The 25020-nt window shown below is 50.0% G+C and overlaps 1 protein-coding gene across 1 annotated transcript in view; it reads right to left on the reverse strand.

The window, feature by feature from the left end:
* The window catches only part of PLXNA2 (plexin A2), a 258767-nt gene that overhangs the window by 209981 nt on the left and 23766 nt on the right, over positions 1 to 25020 (reverse strand). Inside the window, exon 2 of the mRNA XM_075615228.1 lies at positions 14170 to 15454. Coding sequence (XP_075471343.1) covers positions 14170 to 15357 — 1188 coding nt within the window. The 5' untranslated portion in view covers positions 15358 to 15454. The remainder of the gene's footprint in view (positions 1 to 14169; positions 15455 to 25020) is intronic.

The following is a 25020-nucleotide window of genomic DNA, read 5'->3' on the forward strand; positions in this document are numbered from 1 at the left end:
GTGCGGGCCACATTTCTATCGCAGTGCGGGCACATTTCTATCGCAGCGCGGGACACATTTCTATCGCAGCGCGGGCCACATTTCTATCGCAGTGCGGGCCACATTTCTATCGCAGTGCGGGCCACATTTCTATCGCAGAGCGGGACACATTTCTATCGCAGCGCGGGCCACATTTCTATCGCAGCGCGGGACACATTTCTATCGCAGTGCGGGCCACATTTCTATCGCAGTGCGGGCCACATTTCTATCGCAGCGCGGGACACATTTCTATCGCAGTGCGGGCCACATTTCTATCGCAGTGCGGGCCACATTTCTATCGCAGTGCGGGCCACATTTCTATCGCAGTGCGGGCCACATTTCTATCGCAGCGCGGGACACATTTCTATCGCAGTGCGGGCCCCATTTCTATCGCAGCGCGGGCCACATTCCTATCGCAGCGCGGGACACATTTCTATCGCAGCGCGGGACACATTTCTATCGCAGTGCGGGCCACATTTCTATCGCAGCGCGGGCCACATTTCTATCGCAGTGCGGGACACATTTCTATCGCAGTGCGGGACATATTTCTATCGCAGCCGCAGCGCGGGCCACATTTCTATCGCAGTGCGGGCCACATTTCTATCGCAGTGCGGGCCACATTTCTATCGCAGTGCGGGCCACATTTCTATCGCAGTGCGGGCCACATTTCTATCGCAGTGCGGGCCACATTTCTATCGCAGTGCGGGCCACATTTCTATCGCAGTGCGGGACATATTTCTATCGCAGCCGCAGCGCGGGCCACATTTCTATCGCAGTGCGGGACACATTTCTATCGCAGTGCGGGCCACATTTCTATCGCAGTGCGGGCCACATTTCTATCGCAGTGCGGGCCACATTTCTATCGCAGTGCGGGCCACATTTCTATCGCAGTGCGGGACACATTTCTATCGCAGTGCGGGCCACATTTCTATCGCAGTGCGGGCCACATTTCTATCGCAGTGCGGGCCACATTTCTATCGCAGTGCGAGCCACATTTCTATCGCAGTGCGGGCCACATTTCTATCGCAGTGCGGGCCACATTTCTATCGCAGTGCGGGCCACATTTCTATCGCAGAGCGGGACACATTTCTATCGCAGCGCGGGCCACATTTCTATCGCAGCGCGGGCCACATTTCTATCGCAGTGCGGGACACATTTCTATCGCAGTGCGGGACACATTTCTATCGCAGTGCGGGACACATTTCTATCGCAGCCGCAGTGCGGGACACATTTCTATCGCAGCGCGGGCCACATTTCTATCGCAGCGCGGGACACATTTCTATCGCAGTGCGGGCCACATTTCTATCGCAGTGCGGGCCACATTTCTATCGCAGTGCGGGCCACATTTCTATCGCAGTGCGGGACACATTTCTATCGCAGTGCGGGCCACATTTCTATCGCAGTGCGGGCCACATTTCTATCGCAGTGCGGGACACATTTCTATCGCAGCGCGGGCCACATTTCTATCGCAGTGCGGGCCACATTTCTATCGCAGTGCGGGCCACATTTCTATCGCAGTGCGGGCCACATTTCTATCGCAGTGCGGCCACATTTCTATCGCAGCGCGGGCCACATTTCTATCGCAGTGCGGGCCACATTTCTATCGCAGCGCGGGACACATTTCTATCGCAGTGCGGGACACATTTCTATCGCAGCGCGGGCCACATTTCTATCGCAGTGCGGGCACATTTCTATCGCAGTGCGGGCCACATTTCTATCGCAGTGCGGGCCACATTTCTATCGCAGTGCGGGCCACATTTCTATCGCAGTGCGGGCCACATTAAATCGCAGCGCGGGACACATTTCTATCGCAGTGCGGGCCACATTTCTATCGCAGTGCGGGACACATTTCTATCGCAGCGCGGGACACATTTCTATCGCAGTGCGGGCCACATTTCTATCGCAGTGCGGGCCACATTTCTATCGCAGTGCGGGCCACATTTCTATCGCAGTGCGGGACACATTTCTATCGCAGCGCGGGCCACATTTCTATCGCAGCGCGGGCCACATTTCTATCGCAGTGCGGGACACATTTCTATCGCAGTGCGGGACACATTTCTATCGCAGTGCGGGACACATTTCTATCGCAGCCGCAGTGCGGGACACATTTCTATCGCAGCGCGGGCCACATTTCTATCGCAGCGCGGGACACATTTCTATCGCAGTGCGGGCCACATTTCTATCGCAGTGCGGGCCACATTTCTATCGCAGTGCGGGCCACATTTCTATCGCAGTGCGGGACACATTTCTATCGCAGTGCGGGCCACATTTCTATCGCAGTGCGGGCCACATTTCTATCGCAGTGCGGGCCACATTTCTATCGCAGTGCGGGCACATTTCTATCGCAGCGCGGGACACATTTCTATCGCAGCGCGGGCCACATTTCTATCGCAGTGCGGGCCACATTTCTATCGCAGTGCGGGCCACATTTCTATCGCAGAGCGGGACACATTTCTATCGCAGCGCGGGCCACATTTCTATCGCAGCGCGGGACACATTTCTATCGCAGTGCGGGCCACATTTCTATCGCAGTGCGGGCCACATTTCTATCGCAGCGCGGGACACATTTCTATCGCAGTGCGGGCCACATTTCTATCGCAGTGCGGGCCACATTTCTATCGCAGTGCGGGCCACATTTCTATCGCAGTGCGGGCCACATTTCTATCGCAGCGCGGGACACATTTCTATCGCAGTGCGGGCCCCATTTCTATCGCAGCGCGGGCCACATTCCTATCGCAGCGCGGGACACATTTCTATCGCAGCGCGGGACACATTTCTATCGCAGTGCGGGCCACATTTCTATCGCAGCGCGGGCCACATTTCTATCGCAGTGCGGGACACATTTCTATCGCAGTGCGGGACATATTTCTATCGCAGCCGCAGCGCGGGCCACATTTCTATCGCAGTGCGGGCCACATTTCTATCGCAGTGCGGGCCACATTTCTATCGCAGTGCGGGCCACATTTCTATCGCAGTGCGGGCCACATTTCTATCGCAGTGCGGGCCACATTTCTATCGCAGTGCGGGCCACATTTCTATCGCAGTGCGGGACATATTTCTATCGCAGCCGCAGCGCGGGCCACATTTCTATCGCAGTGCGGGACACATTTCTATCGCAGTGCGGGCCACATTTCTATCGCAGTGCGGGCCACATTTCTATCGCAGTGCGGGCCACATTTCTATCGCAGTGCGGGCCACATTTCTATCGCAGTGCGGGACACATTTCTATCGCAGTGCGGGCCACATTTCTATCGCAGTGCGGGCCACATTTCTATCGCAGTGCGGGCCACATTTCTATCGCAGTGCGGGACACATTTCTATCGCAGTGCGGGACACATTTCTATCGCAGTGCGGGCCACATTAAATCGCAGCGCGGGACACATTTCTATCGCAGTGCGGGCACATTTCTATCGCAGTGCGGGCCACATTTCTATCGCAGCGCGGGCCACATTTCTATCGCAGTGCGGGCCACATTTCTATCGCAGCGCGGGACACATTTCTATCGCAGTGCGGGCCACATTTCTATCGCAGTGCGGGCCACATTTCTATCGCAGTGCGGGCCACATTTCTATCGCAGCGCGGGCCACATTTCTATCGCAGCGCGGGCCACATTTCTATCGCAGAGCGGGCCACATTTCTATCGCAGCGCGGGACACATTTCTATCGCAGCGCGGGACACATTTCTATCGCAGTGCGGGCCACATTTCTATCGCAGTGCGGGCCACATTTCTATCGCAGCGCGGGCCACATTTCTATCGCAGTGCGGGCCACATTTCTATCGCAGAGCGGGCACATTTCTATCGCAGTGCGGGCACATTTCTATCGCAGTGCGGGCCACATTTCTATCGCAGAGCGGGACACATTTCTATCGCAGTGCGGGCCACATTTCTATCGCAGCGCGGGACACATTTCTATCGCAGTGCGGGCACATTTCTATCGCAGTGCGGGCCACATTTCTATCGCAGTGCGGGCCACATTTCTATCGCAGTGCGGGCCACATTTCTATCGCAGTGCGGGCCACATTAAATCGCAGCGCGGGACACATTTCTATCGCAGTGCGGGCCACATTCCTATCGCAGTGCGGGCCACATTTCTATCGCAGTGCGGGACACATTTCTATCGCAGTGCGGGCCACATTTCTATCGCAGTGCGGGCCACATTTCTATCGCAGTGCGGGCCACATTTCTATCGCAGCCGCAGCGCGGGCCACATTTCTATCGCAGCCGCAGCGCGGGCCACATTTCTATCGCAGTGCGGGCCACATTTCTATCGCAGTGCGGGCCACATTAAATCGCAGCGCGGGACACATTTCTATCGCAGTGCGGGCCACATTCCTATCGCAGTGCGGGCCACATTTCTATCGCAGTGCGGGCCACATTTCTATCGCAGTGCGGGCCACATTTCTATCGCAGTGCGGGCCACATTTCTATCGCAGCGCGGGCCACATTTCTATCGCAGTGCGGGCCACATTTCTATCGCAGCGCGGGACACATTTCTATCGCAGTGCGGGCACATTTCTATCGCAGAGCGGGCCACATTTCTATCGCAGCGCGGGCCACATTTCTATCGCAGCGCGGGACACATTTCTATCGCAGCGCGGGCCACATTTCTATCGCAGTGCGGGCCACATTTCTATCGCACTGCGGGCCACATTTCTATCGCAGTGCGGGCCACATTTCTATCGCAGTGCGGGCCACATTTCTATCGCAGTGCGGGCCACATTTCTATCGCAGCGCGGGACACATTTCTATCGCAGTGCGGGCACATTTCTATCGCAGAGCGGGCCACATTTCTATCGCAGTGCGGGCCACATTTCTATCGCAGCGCGGGACACATTTCTATCGCAGTGCGGGACACATTTCTATCGCAGTGCGGGACACATTTCTATCGCAGTGCGGGCCACATTAAATCGCAGCGCGGGACACATTTCTATCGCAGCGCGGGACACATTTCTATCGCAGCCGCAGCGCGGGCCACATTTCTATCGCAGTGCGGGACACATTTCTATCGCAGTGCGGGCCACATTTCTATCGCAGTGCGGGCCACATTTCTATCGCAGCGCGGGCCACATTTCTATCGCAGTGCGGGCCACATTTCTATCGCAGTGCGGGCCACATTTCTATCGCAGTGCGGGCCACATTTCTATCGCAGTGCGGGCCACATTTCTATCGCCGTGCGAGCCACATTTCTATCGCAGCGCGGGACACATTTCTATCGCAGCGCGGGCCACATTTCTATCGCAGTGCGGGCCACATTTCTATCGCAGTGCGAGCCACATTTCTATCGCAGTGCGGGCCACATTTCTATCGCAGCGCGGGACACATTTCTATCGCAGTGCGGGCCACATTAAATCGCAGCGCGGGACACATTTCTATCGCAGTGCGGGCCACATTTCTATCGCAGTGCGGGCCACATTAAATCGCAGCGCGGGACACATTTCTATCGCAGTGCGGGCCACATTAAATCGCAGCGCGGGACACATTTCTATCGCAGCGCGGGACACATTTCTATCGCAGCGCGGGACACATTTCTATCGCAGTGCGGGACACATTTCTATCGCAGCGCGGGCCACATTTCTATCGCAGTGCGGGCCACATTTCTATCGCAGTGCGGGCCACATTTCTATCGCAGTGCGGGCCACATTTCTATCGCAGTGCGGGCCACATTAAATCGCAGCGCGGGCCACATTTCTATCGCAGCGCGGGACACATTTCTATCGCAGTGCGGGCCACATTTCTATCGCAGCGCGGGCCACATTTCTATCGCAGTGCGGGCCACATTTCTATCGCAGTGCGGGCCGCATTTCTATCGCAGCGCGGGCCGCATTTCTATCGCCGTGCGGGCCGCATTTCTATCGCAGTGCGGGCCACATTTCTATCGCAGAGCGGGCCACATTTCTATCGCAGTGCGGGCCACATTTCTATCGCAGTGCGGGCCACATTTCTATCGCAGTGCGGGACACATTTCTATCGCAGCGCGGGCCACATTTCTATCGCAGCGCGGGCCACATTTCTATCGCAGCGCGGGCCACATTTCTATCGCAGCGCGGGCCACATTTCTATCGCAGTGCGGGCCACATTTCTATCGCAGTGCGGGCCACATTTCTATCGCAGCGCGGGAAACATTTCTATCGCAGTGCGGGCCACATTTCTATCGCAGTGCGAGCCACATTTCTATCGCAGTGCGGGCCACATTTCTATCGCAGTGCGGGCCACATTTCTATCGCAGCGCGGGAAACATTTCTATCGCAGTGCGGGCCACATTTCTATCGCAGTGCGAGCCACATTTCTATCGCAGTGCGGGCCACATTTCTATCGCAGTGCGGGCCACATTTCTATCGCAGTGCGGGCCACATTTCTATCGCAGAGCGGGACACATTTCTATCGCAGCGCGGGCCACATTTCTATCGCAGCGCGGGCCACATTTCTATCGCAGTGCGGGCCACATTTCTATCGCAGTGCGGGACACATTTCTATCGCAGTGCGGGACACATTTCTATCGCAGCCGCAGTGCGGGACACATTTCTATCGCAGCGCGGGCCACATTTCTATCGCAGCGCGGGACACATTTCTATCGCAGTGCGGGCCACATTTCTATCGCAGTGCGGGCCACATTTCTATCGCAGTGCGGGACACATTTCTATCGCAGTGCGGGACACATTTCTATCGCAGTGCGGGCCACATTTCTATCGCAGTGCGGGCCACATTTCTATCGCAGTGCGGGACACATTTCTATCGCAGCGCGGGCCACATTTCTATCGCAGTGCGGGCCACATTTCTATCGCAGTGCGGGCCACATTTCTATCGCAGTGCGGGCCACATTTCTATCGCAGTGCGGCCACATTTCTATCGCAGCGCGGGCCACATTTCTATCGCAGTGCGGGCCACATTTCTATCGCAGCGCGGGACACATTTCTATCGCAGTGCGGGACACATTTCTATCGCAGTGCGGGCACATTTCTATCGCAGTGCGGGCCACATTTCTATCGCAGTGCGGGCCACATTTCTATCGCAGTGCGGGCCACATTAAATCGCAGCGCGGGACACATTTCTATCGCAGTGCGGGCCACATTTCTATCGCAGTGCGGGACACATTTCTATCGCAGCGCGGGACACATTTCTATCGCAGTGCGGGCCACATTTCTATCGCAGTGCGGGCCACATTTCTATCGCAGTGCGGGCCACATTTCTATCGCAGTGCGGGACACATTTCTATCGCAGCGCGGGCCACATTTCTATCGCAGCGCGGGCCACATTTCTATCGCAGTGCGGGACACATTTCTATCGCAGTGCGGGACACATTTCTATCGCAGCGCGGGCCACATTTCTATCGCAGCGCGGGACACATTTCTATCGCAGTGCGGGCCACATTTCTATCGCAGTGCGGGCCACATTTCTATCGCAGTGCGGGCCACATTTCTATCGCAGTGCGGGACACATTTCTATCGCAGTGCGGGCCACATTTCTATCGCAGTGCGGGCCACATTTCTATCGCAGTGCGGGCCACATTTCTATCGCAGTGCGGGCCACATTTCTATCGCAGCGCGGGACACATTTCTATCGCAGTGCGGGACACATTTCTATCGCAGTGCGGGCACATTTCTATCGCAGTGCGGGCCACATTTCTATCGCAGTGCGGGCCACATTTCTATCGCAGTGCGGGCCACATTAAATCGCAGCGCGGGACACATTTCTATCGCAGTGCGGGCCACATTTCTATCGCAGTGCGGGCCACATTTCTATCGCAGTGCGGGCCACATTTCTATCGCAGTGCGGGACACATTTCTATCGCAGTGCGGGACACATTTCTATCGCAGCGCGGGCCACATTTCTATCGCAGTGCGGGCCACATTTCTATCGCAGTGCGGGCACATTTCTATCGCAGTGCGGGCCACATTTCTATCGCAGTGCGAGCCACATTTCTATCGCAGTGCGGGCACATTTCTATCGCAGTGCGGGCCACATTTCTATCGCAGTGCGGGCCACATTTCTATCGCAGTGCGGGCCACATTAAATCGCAGCGCGGGACACATTTCTATCGCAGTGCGGGCCACATTTCTATCGCAGTGCGGGACACATTTCTATCGCAGCGCGGGACACATTTCTATCGCAGTGCGGGCCACATTTCTATCGCAGTGCGGGCCACATTTCTATCGCAGTGCGGGCCACATTTCTATCGCAGTGCGGGACACATTTCTATCGCAGTGCGGGCCACATTTCTATCGCAGTGCGGGCCACATTTCTATCGCAGTGCGGGCCACATTTCTATCGCAGTGCGGGCCACATTTCTATCGCAGTGCGGGCCACATTAAATCGCAGCGCGGGACACATTTCTATCGCAGTGCGGGCCACATTTCTATCGCAGTGCGGGCCCCATTTCTATCGCAGTGCGAGCCACATTTCTATCGCAGTGCGAGCCACATTTCTATCGCAGTGCGGGCCACATTTCTATCGCAGCGCGGGCCACATTTCTATCGCAGTGCGGGCCACATTTCTATCGCAGCGCGGGACACATTTCTATCGCAGCGCGGGAAACATTTCTATCGCAGCGCGGGCCACATTTCTATCGCAGTGCGGGCCCCATTTCTATCGCAGTGCGGGCCACATTTCTATCGCAGCGCGGGCCACATTTCTATCGCAGTGCGGGCCACATTTCTATCGCAGTGCGGGACACATTTCTATCGCAGTGCGGGCCACATTTCTATCGCAGTGCGGGCCACATTTCTATCGCAGCGCGGGCCACATTTCTATCGCAGTGCGGGCCGCATTTCTATCGCAGCGCGGGCCACATTTCTATCGCAGCGCGGGCCACATTTCTATCGCAGCGCGGGCCACATTTCTATCGCAGCGCGGGCCACATTTCTATCGCAGTGCGGGACACATTTCTATCGCAGTGCGGGCCACATTTCTATCGCAGCGCGGGCCACATTTCTATCGCAGTGCGAGCCACATTTCTATCGCAGCGCGGGCCACATTTCTATCGCAGTGCGGGACACATTTCTATCGCAGTGCGGGACACATTTCTATCGCAGTGCGGGACACATTTCTATCGCAGCGCGGGACACATTTCTATCGCAGTGCGGGCCACATTTCTATCGCAGCGCGGGCACATTTCTATCGCAGTGCGGGACACATTTCTATCGCAGTGCACGTTGCCTTTTCTAGAGCAGAATTTTGCATGGAATGGGAGTTTTGTGCCGTAGTTCCCGATGTTCACTTTAAAGCAGCACTTCTGGTAACAATTTATTTGTGGGTGTTCTCTTTTATTTAAAACCGCTTGGAAGCAGGGGTCCCCGGAGCTGACCCGCTTTAATTTCCCCCTGCTTCCGAGATACTTACCTCGGAAGGGGGTGCCGGTAGCAGCTCCGGTTGGACCATATAATGGCGGTCCAATAGGAAGCTGTGACATCGTCCCTTGCGGCTTGCTATTGGCCTGCGTGACGCGGGAGCTTTAAACTGTGCAGAATCCCTTCAGCACCCATGGAAGTCAGTATCTTGCGGAGCAGAGGGTCACGGAAGCTAAAATCAATGAGGTTCTGCTCCGGATACCCCCTGCTTCGGAAACTCCCTGCTTCGGATACCCCCTGCTTCGGATACCCCCTGCTCCGGATACCCCCTGCTTCGGATACCCCCTGCTCCGGATACCCCCTGCTTCGGATACCCCCTGCTCCGGATACCCCCTGCTCCGGATACCCCCTGCTTCGGATACCCCCTGCTCCGGATACCCCCTGCTTCGGATACCCCCTGCTCCGGATACCCCCTGCTCCGGATACCCCCTGCTTCGGATACCCCCTGCTCCGGATACCCCCTGCTTCACACTTATTTAACAAAAATGATAATAATGTGTCGCCAGGAGTGCTACTTTAATGAAGGGCCCGTAAAATCTCCGTAATGTCGGAAGTGTCATAAACGAATGGCCCCCAAAGCCTGTATGGGGTTTACCTCATATACTGTGATGTTATTATCGTGCCCCCCTGACGATGTCCTGCTCTCTTTTCTTTTACACACAACATTTTGTTTCTAGTGTTAAAAACAAAAAACACGATTTTCTGAGCCTCTAGCTTTTGAGGTTACCATTTTAACCTCCCGATCATGTGAAATAATCAGCGCAGGCGGCTGCTTTAAATATAACACACTTGTTACATTTTAAAACGCACTGCCTCATACTGCAAGGGGGTTAAAAAACTGAGACACAGCAAGAATCAGACTCAGGATAATATGCAATTTACAGGATAACAAATTTCACAGGGTGCAGTAAAAACCTGTCAAGGGATTTATAAATGGGGCTGCCAGCTATCCCATTAAACGTCAGTCTGACACCCATCATGTCAGAGGTTCCTGACAGAGCGGCTACAAAATGGCCGGCTTGTCGCTTTAAATCGTTGGCGGATTACATTTTTTTCCGACAGGTGAAGGAACCAGATGTGAATTTCGCGGGGGCCTAAAACTGCCCTATTTTGAGGGAATACACGCCATAAAAACCTCTATTATTAAAGGTCAATTCCCAGCTATTAGAGATGCGGTTATCACAGCTGCACACATACATTGGGCTTGCTGTCTTATTATAGGAACGTTTATCCCATAGTGAATTCTGATTAGTGGAAGCTTTCCTGATTCGATCAATAGGAGCAGGAGAAATGGGTTTTGCTCAGAACAATCCACTCCGTGTTAATGAGGTTAGTGTCACCTGCCTCATGTGGGACTAGTGTCCCATACACACACAGGTAAACTTCCTCCTGCACATTTCTTTCTTTCTTTTTGAACGCTCTTCCTCACACTATAATACAGCCTCTCTAGTTTTCTCCCTATTCACACTAGGTGACTGTGAGCTCATTTGCATGTTATTACCCAGAATCCCTGGTTGCAGTGGAAGCCTTGCATGCTAAGAGATAATGGGGAAAGGCAGGTTTACAGACCTGTCTGAGACGTGAATGTGCTCACCAGTGGTATTTTTATTTCCTCCTTAGGCCTGGGACCCGCTGCGCTCGTTGGCGCGGGCGGCCATGTCGCGAGTTCCCCACCAGCAGGGGAATCCTCGCGAGCCGGTCCCGGTCCCCACTGGCTGCACAGCTGACTACACGCTGTGGCGCGTCAGCCGCTAGGAGACACAACAGAATGGTGTTTCCTAGCTTCGACGCGTCACGTGGTGTGGCTGTGAGCCAATGGGGAGGGGAGGCTTCGGGAGGAGGAGAGGCTTCGGGGAGCGGGGAGGAGTGTGGAGTGAAAGCAGCGTGCGTGCCTGTCTCTGTGTGTGTATGTGTGTGCCTGAGTGCGTGCCTGCCTGTGTGTGTGTGTGTATGTGTGTGCCTGAGTGCGTGCGTGCCTGTCTCTGTGTGTGTATGTGTGTGCCTGAGTGCGTGCGTGCCTGTCTCTGTGTGTATGTGTGTGCCTGAGTGCGTGCGTGCCTGTCTCTGTGTGTGTATGTGTGTGCCTGAGTGCGTGCGTGCCTGTCTCTGTGTGTGTAGGTGTGTGCCTGAGTGCGTGCGTGCCTGTCTCTGTGTGTGTGTGTGTGTGTGTGTGTGTGTGTGTGTGTGTGTGTGTGTGTGTGTGTGTGTGTGTGTGTGTGTGTGTGTGTGTGTGTGTGTGTGTATGTATGTATGAGTGCCTGCGTGTGTGTGTTTTTTTTACTTACCTGCAGCCCGTGGAGGGAGGGGGGGGAGAGTAGCGGGTCCCTCCGCTCAAGCCACGCCCCCCCCCTCCCTGTCAATCCTCCCACTCCCGCCCACCTCCCGCTCCGGCCCCCTACGTCATGGCCGCGCCCCCTCACGTCATGGCCGCACCCCCCCCGACCCGTTTGGCCACGCCCCCCGCTACTACTGAAGTTTCCTGTAGACCGCAGATCGCGGTACAGCGAGTTGCACGCGCCGCCGGCAAGCAAGCCAGCCGTGCGGACGCGTGCAACGGGACCTTAGCCTTATTCACAGATTTTAAAACTGTGTGTTTCATTCCTAAAAAAATAACTAGTTAATCTCGCCAATAAACCTGTCTCAATTTCTAGACTTCAAAGATCCTTATCAGAGAGGCTCAGGATAAGAGTTTCTCTGATAAGTCTCTTTGTTGTCTGCATGGAAAGAAAACAACTCTTGTGTTGCCTGCTGGGGAAGATGAAGTGGGAATAAATAGCAGGAGAAGCCATGTGGACACTTTAATTCAGTTTTTTTTTTTTTTTAATAATAATAATAATAAACGGAAAGTAAAAACAGCTAATAACATTTTTTTTAGTAATCTGCATTTCCAAAATACATCCTGGGGAAGATGCCGTCCGTTTATCCCCCTCCTGGGGAAACAAAATGGAGGTTTCTATCTCCTGAGTGACACAGGGGATTTAAATAACCAGGCAGCACCTTCCCCCAGTAACTATCTTGGAAACCAGTGAGACCTCAGAGCTAAAATAAACGCAGTTCAGCTCCGGAGACTCCCAATGTTGAAAAATAGGTATATCTTCAACTTGGAATACCCCCTTGACAGGAATCCCACTTAAGTCATGTTCGAGATAGGTGATTATTTGGGGGCACTACAACTTTAGTCAAGAAGGTGAAGACTCTTCCTGGAATCCCCTGCATATGTCGCCCTCGCCTCACATAAGGCTGAGTTCAGGGTGGATACTATGTGGCGTGCGCTCTATCGGCGCACTGCAATGGTTTTAAACTAACCATGTCATGTTGCAGCAAAGTACTGCATTGACGCTGCTACATTTTGCCACCACAACCGAAATTGATTTTTTTGGGCTGCAGTCGCGTCACGTGAACTGTTCAGCGAACCAGCTCTGTAACACATTCGCAACGCCACCAAACGCCGCGACCCAACTCCTGCAGCTATTTAGGCTAGGTCCCCGCTGCAGCCGGCGGCGCGCGCGCCTCTCACCAGCCCCTTACCTCCTCCCTAGCTGTCCCCAGTGGCACCTCGCTCCCCGGCTCACTGTGATGCGTCAGCCAGCAGGGGCTACAACAGAATTGTGATCCCGAGCGGTGACGCATCACGTGGTGTGGCAGGGAGCCAATGAGGAGGGGAGATCGCCGGCAGGGGGTTGGATCCTTCCTCAACCATGCTCAGCCCTGAATGCTGGACAAACGCACACGCAGACACAGACACAGACACACACACACACACACACACACTTCCTTACACACACACACAGATCAGAAAATGTGCATCATGGACACGCCCACCCCTTCATTGCCACGCCCACCTCTCCTGTTTTGGCCACGCCCCCTGCGCCTAAAAACTGCTCCCTACAGACCACAGATCGCGGTGAAGTGCCGTGCATGTGCCGCCTGCACGCAGTGGGGCCTTAGGGGCACAGATCGCTGGGCTGCAGGAGCGCACGGCGGAGGCGCGCACGGAAGCTCGCGCCCATACTATCCACCCTGAACTCAGCCTATGAGGTGACACTAAACCCATGTTGATGTGTCTTCTCACTGGACTGACCTCTCTTTTTACCTGGAGGCTGTTGATGACCTGAGGTTTCCCAGACTAGTTCAGACTACTCAATGTCTACAGGGCGTCAACTATTGTTTTTTCAAACCTGCTCATTAACTTTAAAGGGGGAGACGTCATATGAACGAGTAATGCTGGGTATTCCACAAGCTTAACGAGTTAGATGAGCCCAGGAATGTCCCAATAATGTGTATATGTAAAAGGCAGATTCCTGATGACTAATGCTTAGCCCTCCAGCACTGCAATGGTTTTGTGAAGCGAATTATCTTTACTATATGTTTACTATAGTCATATTTATGAGGGAGGCGTGAAACATCTGTGCAAGTTCATGAACCTTGTGAATATTGGCTATTGACAACTGGATGAAAAAGTAGGAAGCTTCAACTCAACACTCCAGACGTGAACCTTACTGAGAGATTCTTGACACCAACTATGGCAAAGGTTTCACGAAAAATGTTGGCAAATGTTGTGAACGTTTGTATAAAAATGTGAGAAGCATTTTTTTACTCTGTGAATGAACAAATCGCCTTCACTCCAGAATTTCACCAAATTCATAACATTTTGAAGAAAATCATTTTACAAACCTAGAGTACTGCTAGTATTCTAAGAGGTTTATAGATAACCCCATGCAATGGGTTGTAGGATTCTTTAACAGCAAACTACGCTGGGACTTAAAAAAAAAGAAGAGAAAGAAATAGAAAATAAGTAATCTTACGGCTTTGGTGCACTGGACGTCCTTCCCTAGCAGCCAGTTGAGCTCCAGGTTCCCTTCACCCTGGTAACAGGACTGCAGACGCTCCTTAATGAGTGAATTGATGGTCTTGATGGGGAAGACGCACAGGGCTGAGTCATCAGGAGGGTGGTGATACTGCTTCTGGCCTTTGGAGAAGATGGCAAAGAGCACGTCATCCTGTGCAGGGATCTTCAATGACCTGGCTAATACAGCCCCCGGCTTGGCGAGGTAGGCGGCCTGCAGGAGCCTGTACTCCACCCCATTCCTGGTGCAGCCGACCGGCAGGGAGACGTAAGAATGGAACTTCGGGTCATTCTTGCAGAGCCGCACAATTCGGGAGGTGTAGAAGAGGTCGCTGGCCGAGTTGCTGGAGATACCTTCGGGGGTTTCTGGCTGAACAGTGAGGAAGTAGACGTAGTTGCCACTGGAGAAGCCGTAGATGTAGAAGATGTCAAAGTGAGAGACCAAAGCGAGGGTGTCCGATGGGATCTTGATGAGGGAAGATACAAAGTCACTATGGAGCTCGTAATCTAACATGGCAGACGATTCTGGGTCACGGGGCAACTTGCGGCTGGAGAGGGTGGGGAAATAATCCTGCTTGCCGTCCACTGCGGTCCCAATGAACAACTTGCCATCCTGACCCTCGGAGTGAACGATCACCCCGTACATAGTGCCCGTCTCATTGATGCTGGAAAGGTAGTGCTCCTTCTTATGGGATGGCTCCACCAGGATGAACAGATCGTCCAGACGCAGGAGCTTGCACACACCTTGATAAAGGCTTCCACAAGCCAGCAGCCGGTTCTCAGAGTAGTCAATGATTAGCAGCTTGTTCACGTTGTTGGTTGGAGTAAGGGGCTCACTGCAAGGTTGGACAATCAGTGGAGGGTAGCAAGATTTGTTATCCTCTTCTGGACCCGTCTTATGAGAAACCAACAACGTCAAATTCTCTGACAGCTTGTAGACCCGATTCACAGCCCCTACATATACAGCCCCTGTGCTCTGGTGCACAGTCAGGTGACTAAAAGTCCAGTCTCTGCGCTCAGCATGAAAGAGGGAAGTGCTCGCAGAGTCCTGGGACAACAAGGCCAAAACCAGCAAGACCAAGGAAGCTGTCCGACAGTAGAGATGCAAAGAGTCTGGTGCCCACATCCAGAACCTCTGCTGTTCCATGTCGGGGGGTTTGGGGGGAGGGGGAAGGTAGAGAGGTGGATCCCAGGCTTTCTTTGGTATCTACCTCCTCCTGCACAGAAACGTTCTTCACATGGTTCTGAAAGACATAACAAAAGTGACTGTTAGATGGCTGCCTGATATACAATCCTTGGATAAAGAATCATAGATGTTCAGAATGCTTGTTATTAGGTGTATGAGTCGAGGAGTGCAGCAGCTGAAGAAGTACCATCTGCATGAATAGCAGTCTCTGAGAGCAATTGCCTTCTCATCTCAAGTATTTATGGTAATATCATGTCGAAAGACAGCAAAGTGACACAGAAACACATCTCTCCCAGCATTGGGTCGCATAGTAACAGAAATACTGAAGAGACCTATGACCCATCGAGATTATCCATTCTATTTATGGTTGACATAGTGGCACATAAGCACATGATACCAGTTCCTTCCATCAAACCAAGGTAACACTGGAGGACAGAAGTAGAACAGACGTATAATTCAGTAGCGGAGAGAGCCCCAGATCAAGTGAGAACAACATGTCACAGAAGACAGAGCTTTTCCCTCTTGGCTGTTCATGTACAGAACAGGTGTTCTATCTTATGTCCCATCTACAGATTCCTTGTACAGTAATTGTTTTTTTACTCCCGGCAATGCAAAAATACAACAAGAATAAGTTAAAACCTCCCTCCCCTCCAGCAACCACGACTCCACGAGCAGCAACAAAACAAAGTGCAATCACAAGATTAAATGTGGAACAGAGAGGCAGGTTCCATGTACATCTCCTGAACATCTCATCCCACAGGGAATATTAGACAGATGATCAGCATCTGTGTGGAGTGGAGGCCCAGGAGCCATCATTTCAACGTAATTATCTCTGAGTGTTTCTGGCCTCAAGAACAACAAAAAAACGAGTCAAAGAAAACTCCTTTCATCTACGGCAAGGGTGGGAGGGTGGTGGGTGTGAATGCAACCAAATGGCTTTGACTGTATCATGCAATAGAGAAATGGAAACAGTATTTAGGAGAGATCCTGGGTATTTGGACAGGACGTGTCTGTGTTTTAATTGTGTGCATTTTTCTCCAGTCTCCTTGTGATTGTTTTGATAGTGAAGAAGAGGCGGAGAAGAGAGGCAGAGAGGAGAGGCAGAGGAGAGAGGCTGAGGAGAGAGGCTGAGAAAAGAGGCTGAGAAGAGAGGCGAGAGGCTGAGGAGAGAGGCTGAGAAAAGAGGCTGAGAAGAGAGGCGAGAGGCTGAAGAGAGAGGTTGAGAAGAGAGGCGAGAGGCTGAGGAGAGAGGCTGAGAAAAGAGTTTGAGAAGAGGCGGAGGCGAGAGACTGAGGAGAGAGGCTGAGAAAAGAGGCTGAGAAGAGAGGCGAGAGGCTGAGGAGAGAGGCTGAGAAAAGAGGTTGAGAAGAGGTGGAGGAGAGAGACTGAGGAGGCTGAGAAAAGAGGCAGCGAAGAGGGGCAGAGATATACAGATATAGCGGGGGGACGTCGTGTTGTCCAAGGTAACAATGCCATAGGCCACATCTGCCCCGTGATAATCTGCACTACAGGTTGGGAAAACCAGGACGGAATTAAGATGTTCCCGCACAATAAAGACTCCCACAGAAAAACCAAGGGGAAGGCAGCTAAGCTACTTAAAGAATTACAAGCATAATAATGCTATTTTACTGTCTACACAAAGCCCAGATTATTATGAACACTTGGCATGGGTTTTCTTTACCCCTAAAGTAAGAGAAGGCCTTAGCGTTAAGAGACTGGCCGGTGCAAGATTTCTTTAACCCTTTCCAGACGAGCCTAAAACACATCGAGAAGAGGATAATGGCGGGACAACCCCTAAATAATTCGAAGATAGTAGGCGTGGCCAACTCCAGTTCTCAAGGGTCACCAACATGTCAGGTTTTAAGGATATCCCTGCTTCAGCACAGGTGGCTCAATCAATGGCCCAGTCAACGATTCCAAATTTAGCATAGGTTGAACTTGATGGCCTTATGTCTTTTTTCAACCTTATCTGCTATGTACAGTAACTATGTAACTGTGCAGTTTTTATCTAATTTCATTTGTTAACACAATATTGAAGCAGAGGTCTCCGCAGCTGAACCCCATTCATTTCAGTTCAGGGGAGCTCCTGCTTCTGGAGATACTTACCTGTGAATTAGGTGCCGGTAGCCGCTTCGGCTGAGCTAGCAGGTTTAAAATGTAATGCTCCATCGTCATGCGGGCCAATAGGAAGCCACGCCGGATGACATCATGGCTTGCTGTTGGGAGCTTTTATGTGAACCCTGCTAGCCGAGCTGAGTAGCTACCGGCACAGCCTACGGAGGTAAGTATCTCCAGAAACAGGAGATCCCAGGAACTGAAATGAATGGGGTTCAGCTCCAGAGACCCCCTGCTTTCATTCTATTTTTTTTTCAATGAAAAAAAACAAAAAAAAAAAAAAATGCATGGATTGCCACTTTAAGTTCATTCGCTTTTAAGAAAAGGGCAGAAAATGTTTCCAAATCCCTAAACACAAAACCAGCTGTGAAATTAAGTCTGCAACATCTTAACCTTTCTCACTCTCCTCTGACATTCTAACCTACCCAGTGCTCTAAAGAGCAGGATTCACTTGCTGTCAAGGTGCAGGGGTCCCAGGGAGTGCAACTGGGGAGTTACAGACCAGACAGAACTGACATTTTAATGGGAATGTTCCCACTTCAAAGATTGAGGCTCCACTGAATCCTATGGGATAGATACTGTTTGCTCTGCCGTGCACGTGTGTATATATAATATATAATATATATATTAGTGTTGTAACGGGTCCAAAAAATGACCGGGTAATGGGTGCCCCGGGTACCCGGGAAAAAGAAAAAATACCCGGCCAGGGAAACCAGGTACCCGGTTTGAAGTACCTGCAGCTGGTGGCAGAGGGTGAGGAGGACGACGGCGACATCCTGGTGGCGATGGGAGCAGAGGAACACGTGACCGGAGCAGGAGCAGCACCAAAGGACAGCCAGGGAGGAGCTGCGCTGTAGCAGTGACAGACATCGGAAGTCGGATATATATATACAGTGTTCGACAAAACTATACATTTGCTCGCCCCGGGCGAGTGGATTTAACCCCCGGGCGAGTAAATATTGGCCCAAGCAGCACACGTTTGGTACTAGGTGGCAAGTAGATTTTTTTGTGTGGCGAGTAGATTTTTTGGTGATTTGTCAACCACTGTATATATATATATATATTGGGGTTAAATCCATATTTTTGGACTGAGAAATGTATGTCCTCAATGATAAGATTTGTACTAGAACCCATTTTAAAGAAGTGTTAATGCGTATTTGGATCCCATGAGCAATCATGATCAAAAGTGGATATCAACAGCATTCCTTATAGCCAGTTCCTCAGGTTGAGGAGAAATTGCGCTGAGACTTCTCAATATGTGGAGCAGGCTAGGACTCTAAAAAATAAATGTGAAAAAAAGAATTATAAGGAGAGTGTTGTTGAGCAAGCTTATCATAGAGCGTCCAAACGGGATAGGGGTGCTCTGTTAAAATATACCAAAACCATCAGACATACACTAGAAGGTTGTCACGATAGAAAGATTAGAAATATACTATCCCATCATTGGAACATCTTGAAGCTAGATCCCATTCTCAGTAATATTTTACCATCTCAACCACAGGTTGTATTCAGAAAGGCCAGGGATTTGAAATCAATTTTGGCTCCTAGCTTGATACCAAGTACCAGCAATACAGGTATGACCATTCAGAGACCAAAGGGATGCTTTAAAATTAAATGCTCTGGTTGCAAAGTCTGTATTTCTATGCGACCAGCTGGCAGTGTATAATGTCATGTAACCAAGGAAAGTTTTAGAGTAGATTCTTTTATAAACTGCAACAGCAAGTTTGTAATATACGTATTACAGTGTGATTCTGGACTACAGTACATGGGGAAAACCATTAGATGTCTCAAAATAAGAATTTTTGAACATCTTAGAAACATAAAAAATATTACCAAACAATTTTTGGACAAAGGTAAACCCCATCACCTTCCTTTTAGATCACACTCACAAAGTCCATAATAGTAGTCCCTGTGCCATGCATTTTTCAGCTATTGAATGCCTCCATGATAATATTTGAAGTGGCAATAGGGAACTGCATCTATTACGTAGGGAACAATATTGGATATTCAAACTCAAAACTAAGCATCCGATGGGTTTCAATGACGTTATGGATATTACACCTTTAAAAAAAAGAAAAGAATGAAGTACTGGATATAGGAGCTGGCAGCTTTCAATGATAACAGAGTGGGAACATATAACCACTTCTCATTTGTATTCAATCACCACTTTGGTTATATTCCCATTTCTAGGGAGGGACCATAAATGGTGATTTTTTTAAAAATATAATGTCTTTTAGAAAATTAAAAAATGATCTTAAAACGTTTTCATAAAAAAAACTTTTCTTTTTAACATAAGTTTATACAGCTTAAATTGAATAAAGATTGGATTTATTTCTAGCTCATTTAGTTAGGTTGCATTACAATTAGAATTGGGGCTTCATGTATTGGATTATTTTCTTGCCCTTTTCTTTTATTAGTTCTAAGGGCAGATTTAACGTGAAATGAGGGGATTTATGTCTAAAAGTTATTTGAAAGTTTTAGTGTTATTTGTATAAAACTTGCATGTTGTATGTTAGTGGGGACAGCAAGCATGCAATCGCCTTGTTGCTATTGGTTCAATAAACATTTTAGTAAAAGTGATGAGATTATTTGAAATACAGAAACACACATGATTTATATTCCAATTTATATTTATATTTTGTAATTTGAGCAAGATATTAAATTATGCATTTCTCCTGCACACAAAATGTATTCTATATATTCATATAAGATTTATGCATTGGATATTTGCTCATTTCTTAGGCTACGGCCCCAGTCTTCACTGTAGCACGCACGCCCGGCGGGTTGGTGGTACTTGCACGTGTGGAAACCGCGATCTGCGGTCTCACCTCTGAATGAGTCTTTGCGACGTAACGTGTGTTTATGGGGCGTGGCTAAAAAGTAACAACCTCTTCCACAGCCGCAAGCTGAAGAGTCTGCTCTCTGATTGGCTGCTCTTTCCTTCGCTCTGATTGGCTTGGGTAGTCTGCCATAGGATTGGTTCTCACGGACCCACATGACGCTGTCGCTACTTCTGAGCACAATTTTGTTGTCTTCGAAAAAATCAGTCGAGCAACGCGGTGGCAAATTGCGCACCAAGGCAGGTAGTGGGCCCGGCCACACTGAGAGGCGGTACTTGTTCCTGTGTGTGCTGCAGAATGTACTGGGACCTAGCCATAATGAACACATGATTGTGCTCTGCAGTATACATTCAGGGTGTCGCTATGTTTGCTGGTGTAATTCACCATACAGTATGTGGATAGATTGGCCACAGCTTTTAGATTAATTAATTGTATTCATATGAGGGGTATATATACGTGTACCCCTGTGCCCGTGACGTCTTCCCCTGATGAAGCACTTCGGTGTGAAACGCGTAGAGGTCACTGCTTAGTATGTCACGTCATCACGCATACGGTGGTTTGGAAATCCCCAAGTCAGCTGTAAGCAGCTCAGCTGCTCAGAAGTGTGTATTGAAGTTTCCCCCATCTGTGTTCGTGCACGCGGCTGCGCGCTGGACATCTCACTGGTGGATCAGCTGTTGAGCCTGCTATTTAATCTCCCCATTTTCCCATGAGCTGCGAGCTGGTGTCCGGGGACCTAGTGCACTGGGTCCCATCTGCATTATATCTTTGGACCTTACCGCTGTCACCGGGACAGCTAGGAGCTCATGTTAATTTTCATTACATGTGAGTTTGTGATATATGTTGTGCTTTTTAATACACCCTTTTGCCATTCACTCTAGTGCGCTTTGCCTTTCTGGATCACTGGGAGGGAGATCAGAGCCCCCTCTTTGGCACAAGCAGCAAGGAATTGGATGGATATTTATTATCTTTAAATTGAGACCCTCATTTGGATAGTCTGCGCGATTGGGACTTTTTTGTTTACACACAAACACACACATATATATATATATATATTTTTTTTTTAATCATCATCTTCAGGCCTTGTCGATCCACTCCCCAATCATCTTCCAGGTACTGCGGATGCAGCCGCTCTTCTCCACGTTGTTCCAACAAATATTCTTATTTTACATATATATTTATAATAGTAATATAGCAGCACTCATGTTGCAAAGTAAACTTGTTTGTGTGCTCTGTAAAGTTTGTGGATAAAGAGACTGGTCAGCAGGCACTCACAGGACTTAATGAGTGACAAGGGTTTATTAAAGTAGTGGCAATATATATATATATATATATATATATATATATATATATACACACTTAGTTAAGTTATGGTGGGTTTAAACCTATCCCAAGCTTCATGTTGCAAAGCCAGTACAGTATAACCAACCTCACACTGATGAGACCCATTAAGGTCGAAACAGCTGTCTGTGGGTAGGTTTACTGGCTATGCATCTTAACCCAGGCTGTGCTCAAAAGCTGTGCAATGCATGTCATATGGTTTTGAAGGAAAGGGTGGCACTGTGTGCTCATTTGCAGGACATTTCTGAGAATCCCTTGCTGCGATGGAAGCACTGTGTGCTGGGTGATAATGGTGAAAGGCAGGGTTGCAGACCTGTCTCAGACATGTAAATGAGCATACAGTTATATTTCCTATATGCTTTACTGTGGAGGTTTTTTGTCACTTTTTTTACCCACCATAACTGAACTAAGTGTGATTAATCCTATCCCAAGCTTAATTTTGCTTAATTTTGCAAAGCCAGTATAATCAACCCCACACTGAGGAGACCCATTAAGGTTGAAACAGCTGTCTCTGAGGTGCTCCGGCACGACCCAAGCACTACGGCTAGTCACCGTCCCTCGTCGAAGGGAAAATGACAGAGGCTCGGACTTTCTTGAGGGCCTTTTGGCCGAAAGGAGGAAGAGATGGACGTTCTGAATTCTGACGGAGGACGGCGTCAAAGCCCCCGAAGACCTAGGCTTACCAGCTGAAGATGTTTGGGGACAATGTAACAACGACTTGTTTGACTTCCGGAGGACAGTCTCACAGGGAAGCACCCAGCCACTGAAGTGGCTTGGGTTCATGGTGAGGGGAAAAAAAACGGCTGTCTGTGGGTAGGTTTACTGGCTATGCATCATAACCCAGGCGGTGCTCAAAAGCTGTGCAATGCAGCACGCATAAGCTTATAGGGGACCATGTCTATGGTTTTTAAGCAAAGGGTGGCACTGTTTGCTCATTTGCATGTAATTTCCCAGAATCCCTTGCTGCAGTGGAAGCACTGTATGCTGGGTGATAGTGGTGAAAGGCAGGGTTGCAGACCTGTCTAAGACATGCAAATGAGCATACAGTAATATTTCCATTTGCTATATATATATATATATATTACACACACACACACACACACACACACACACACACACACACACACACACACCTACTGTATGTCTGGCCTTCCTGCGTCTCACCTGTCTCCCCTGCAATCAAATCCTTAGCGCTGCTGCCAGAATCACTTTACTCTCTCCGAAATCTGTCTCAGCGTCTCTCCTGCTGAAATCTCTCTCCCTGGCTTCCTATGAAATCCCGTCTTACTTACAAAATTATCCTCCTCACTTTTAAGGCTACATTATACACTCTTCTGCCCCTCCTTACATCTCAGCCCTAATTTCTCGCTATACACCATCCCGACTCTTGCATTCTTCTCAAGGATGTCTTCTCTCCACCCCCTTTTGTACCTAAAACCCCCTCCCTCCTTAAACCTTTCTCACTGACTGCCCCACACGTCTGGAATGCCCTTCCCCTCAGTACCCAACTAGCACCCTCTCTCTCCACCTTTAACGATCATATTAAAACACACCTCCTTAACGAAGCATTTGGGTAGCTCCGCTGCCTGATACTATACACCTCGCATACACTGGCAGGCACAATTACCAGAACAACCCCCTCTTACTGTCTCTGTAAGTTCTCCTTACTTACCACTTAGATTGTAAGCTCTTCGAGACAGGGACTCCTTTTCCTAATGTTACTTATATGTATGAAGGGCTTATTCTTATTATGTCCCATGTGTTACTGCTGTAAAGAGCTATGTACGTGCAGGGCGCTATATAAATAAAGATATACATACATTTACAGAACGCTGTGGCAGTGAAAGGATATACCCTAACCACCAAGTACCGCCCCCCTTCCTCCAATCCCATTTTAAAGTGATTTACAGCTCACTAGAATAATCACAGAGAGCTGAAGAGTGGAGTTTTCCTCAGCTCGTAAACACTCTCTCACTGCCCGGGTGGGACGGAGCCCATGAAAGGAGTGAAAACAGACCACAGGGACAAGAACATCTGGATGCACAAGGGAAAGCTGCAGAGACCTTCAAGCGCACCCCCTCCCCCTCTTAACTTCTGCATCACAGAGCTGTGGGTTCATATCCCGTCAAAGGGCAAAGCAAGCCTAGTGCCAAGGTTTTCATTAAAAATATACTGCCACTGAAATAGTGGCAGAAAATGTAGTGGCACCTTCCGCTTTCATTTTACCGCAACTCCAATACAAATGGAGAGGTGGTAATTCAACTTTGAAGGGGTCAGTCCCTCCCGGGACTAACGTGTGCTAATAGTGACATGTTTAAGGGATCAGTCCCTCCTAGGACTGTGTCCTAATGGTGGTGATGTTCTATGGGAATAGTCCCCTCCTCCTAGGACCATAGTGTACTAATGGCAGTGACATGTTTAAGGGATCAGTCCCTCCTAGGACTGTGTCCTAATGGCGGTGATGTTCTATGGGAATAGTCCCCTCCTCCTAGGACCATAGTGTACTAATGGCAGTGACATGTTTAAGGCATCCTCTTACGACACAAGTGTACTAATGGTACATGTTAAAGGGTTCACATATGTACGATTGATGCTTTTTTAAACCAAATATGACACCTACTGTATAGGTATTTTGAAATCATTGTTTCTACGTTATTATGTAAAGATGGTGAGCGGAGACTTGGGAGCTGATTTCCTCTGGATGTTCCTTGCTTCCTGATGTCACAGTGGGTTTAACCAGAGTTAAGCCACCTCTCTTCTTATCTTTAATGGACCTCTGATAAGGACAGGATAGGTTAAGGGTAAAGAAAACCATTGGATGACAAACACTCCCTAATTCAGAGGCCCCTCAATAAAAAGAAAGAGGACAGATCTTTACGAGGAAGGCTACCCATCCTTTCTTTGCTTAGAAGGAAGGGAGAGAAAAGTGTAATACCAACATACTTTTAATGCATCAATAACACTCTAGTAATACCACCCTGACCAAGCAGTCATTGTACCACGCTATGGAACATGTTGGCGCTTTACAAATAAATGATAATAATGCCAGACACGTCATTAGCTAAGAAACAGGTTCAAAACTCCCTCCCTCCTCCCTCACTGTAAGAAAAGACCCTCGGAGAATTTGACCTCGCTGCCCTGTATGAGAATCTCCATCATTCTGCAGCCACCCATTGTAAAGTCTCAGCCAGCTGTCCATAAACTCCCCTTTTGCCTGGAAGAAGGCAGCTGAGAAAACAGAGAGGTTCTGAACACTGGTGCTGAGGACAGACGGACAGCTGATAATTAACCCCGTCACGGCCAAAGGAGCCAGCAAAGTACTTATGAA

This window comes from Ascaphus truei, chromosome 9 (genome assembly GCF_040206685.1).
Source record: "Ascaphus truei isolate aAscTru1 chromosome 9, aAscTru1.hap1, whole genome shotgun sequence".
NCBI classification, from domain to species: Eukaryota; Metazoa; Chordata; class Amphibia; order Anura; family Ascaphidae; genus Ascaphus; species Ascaphus truei.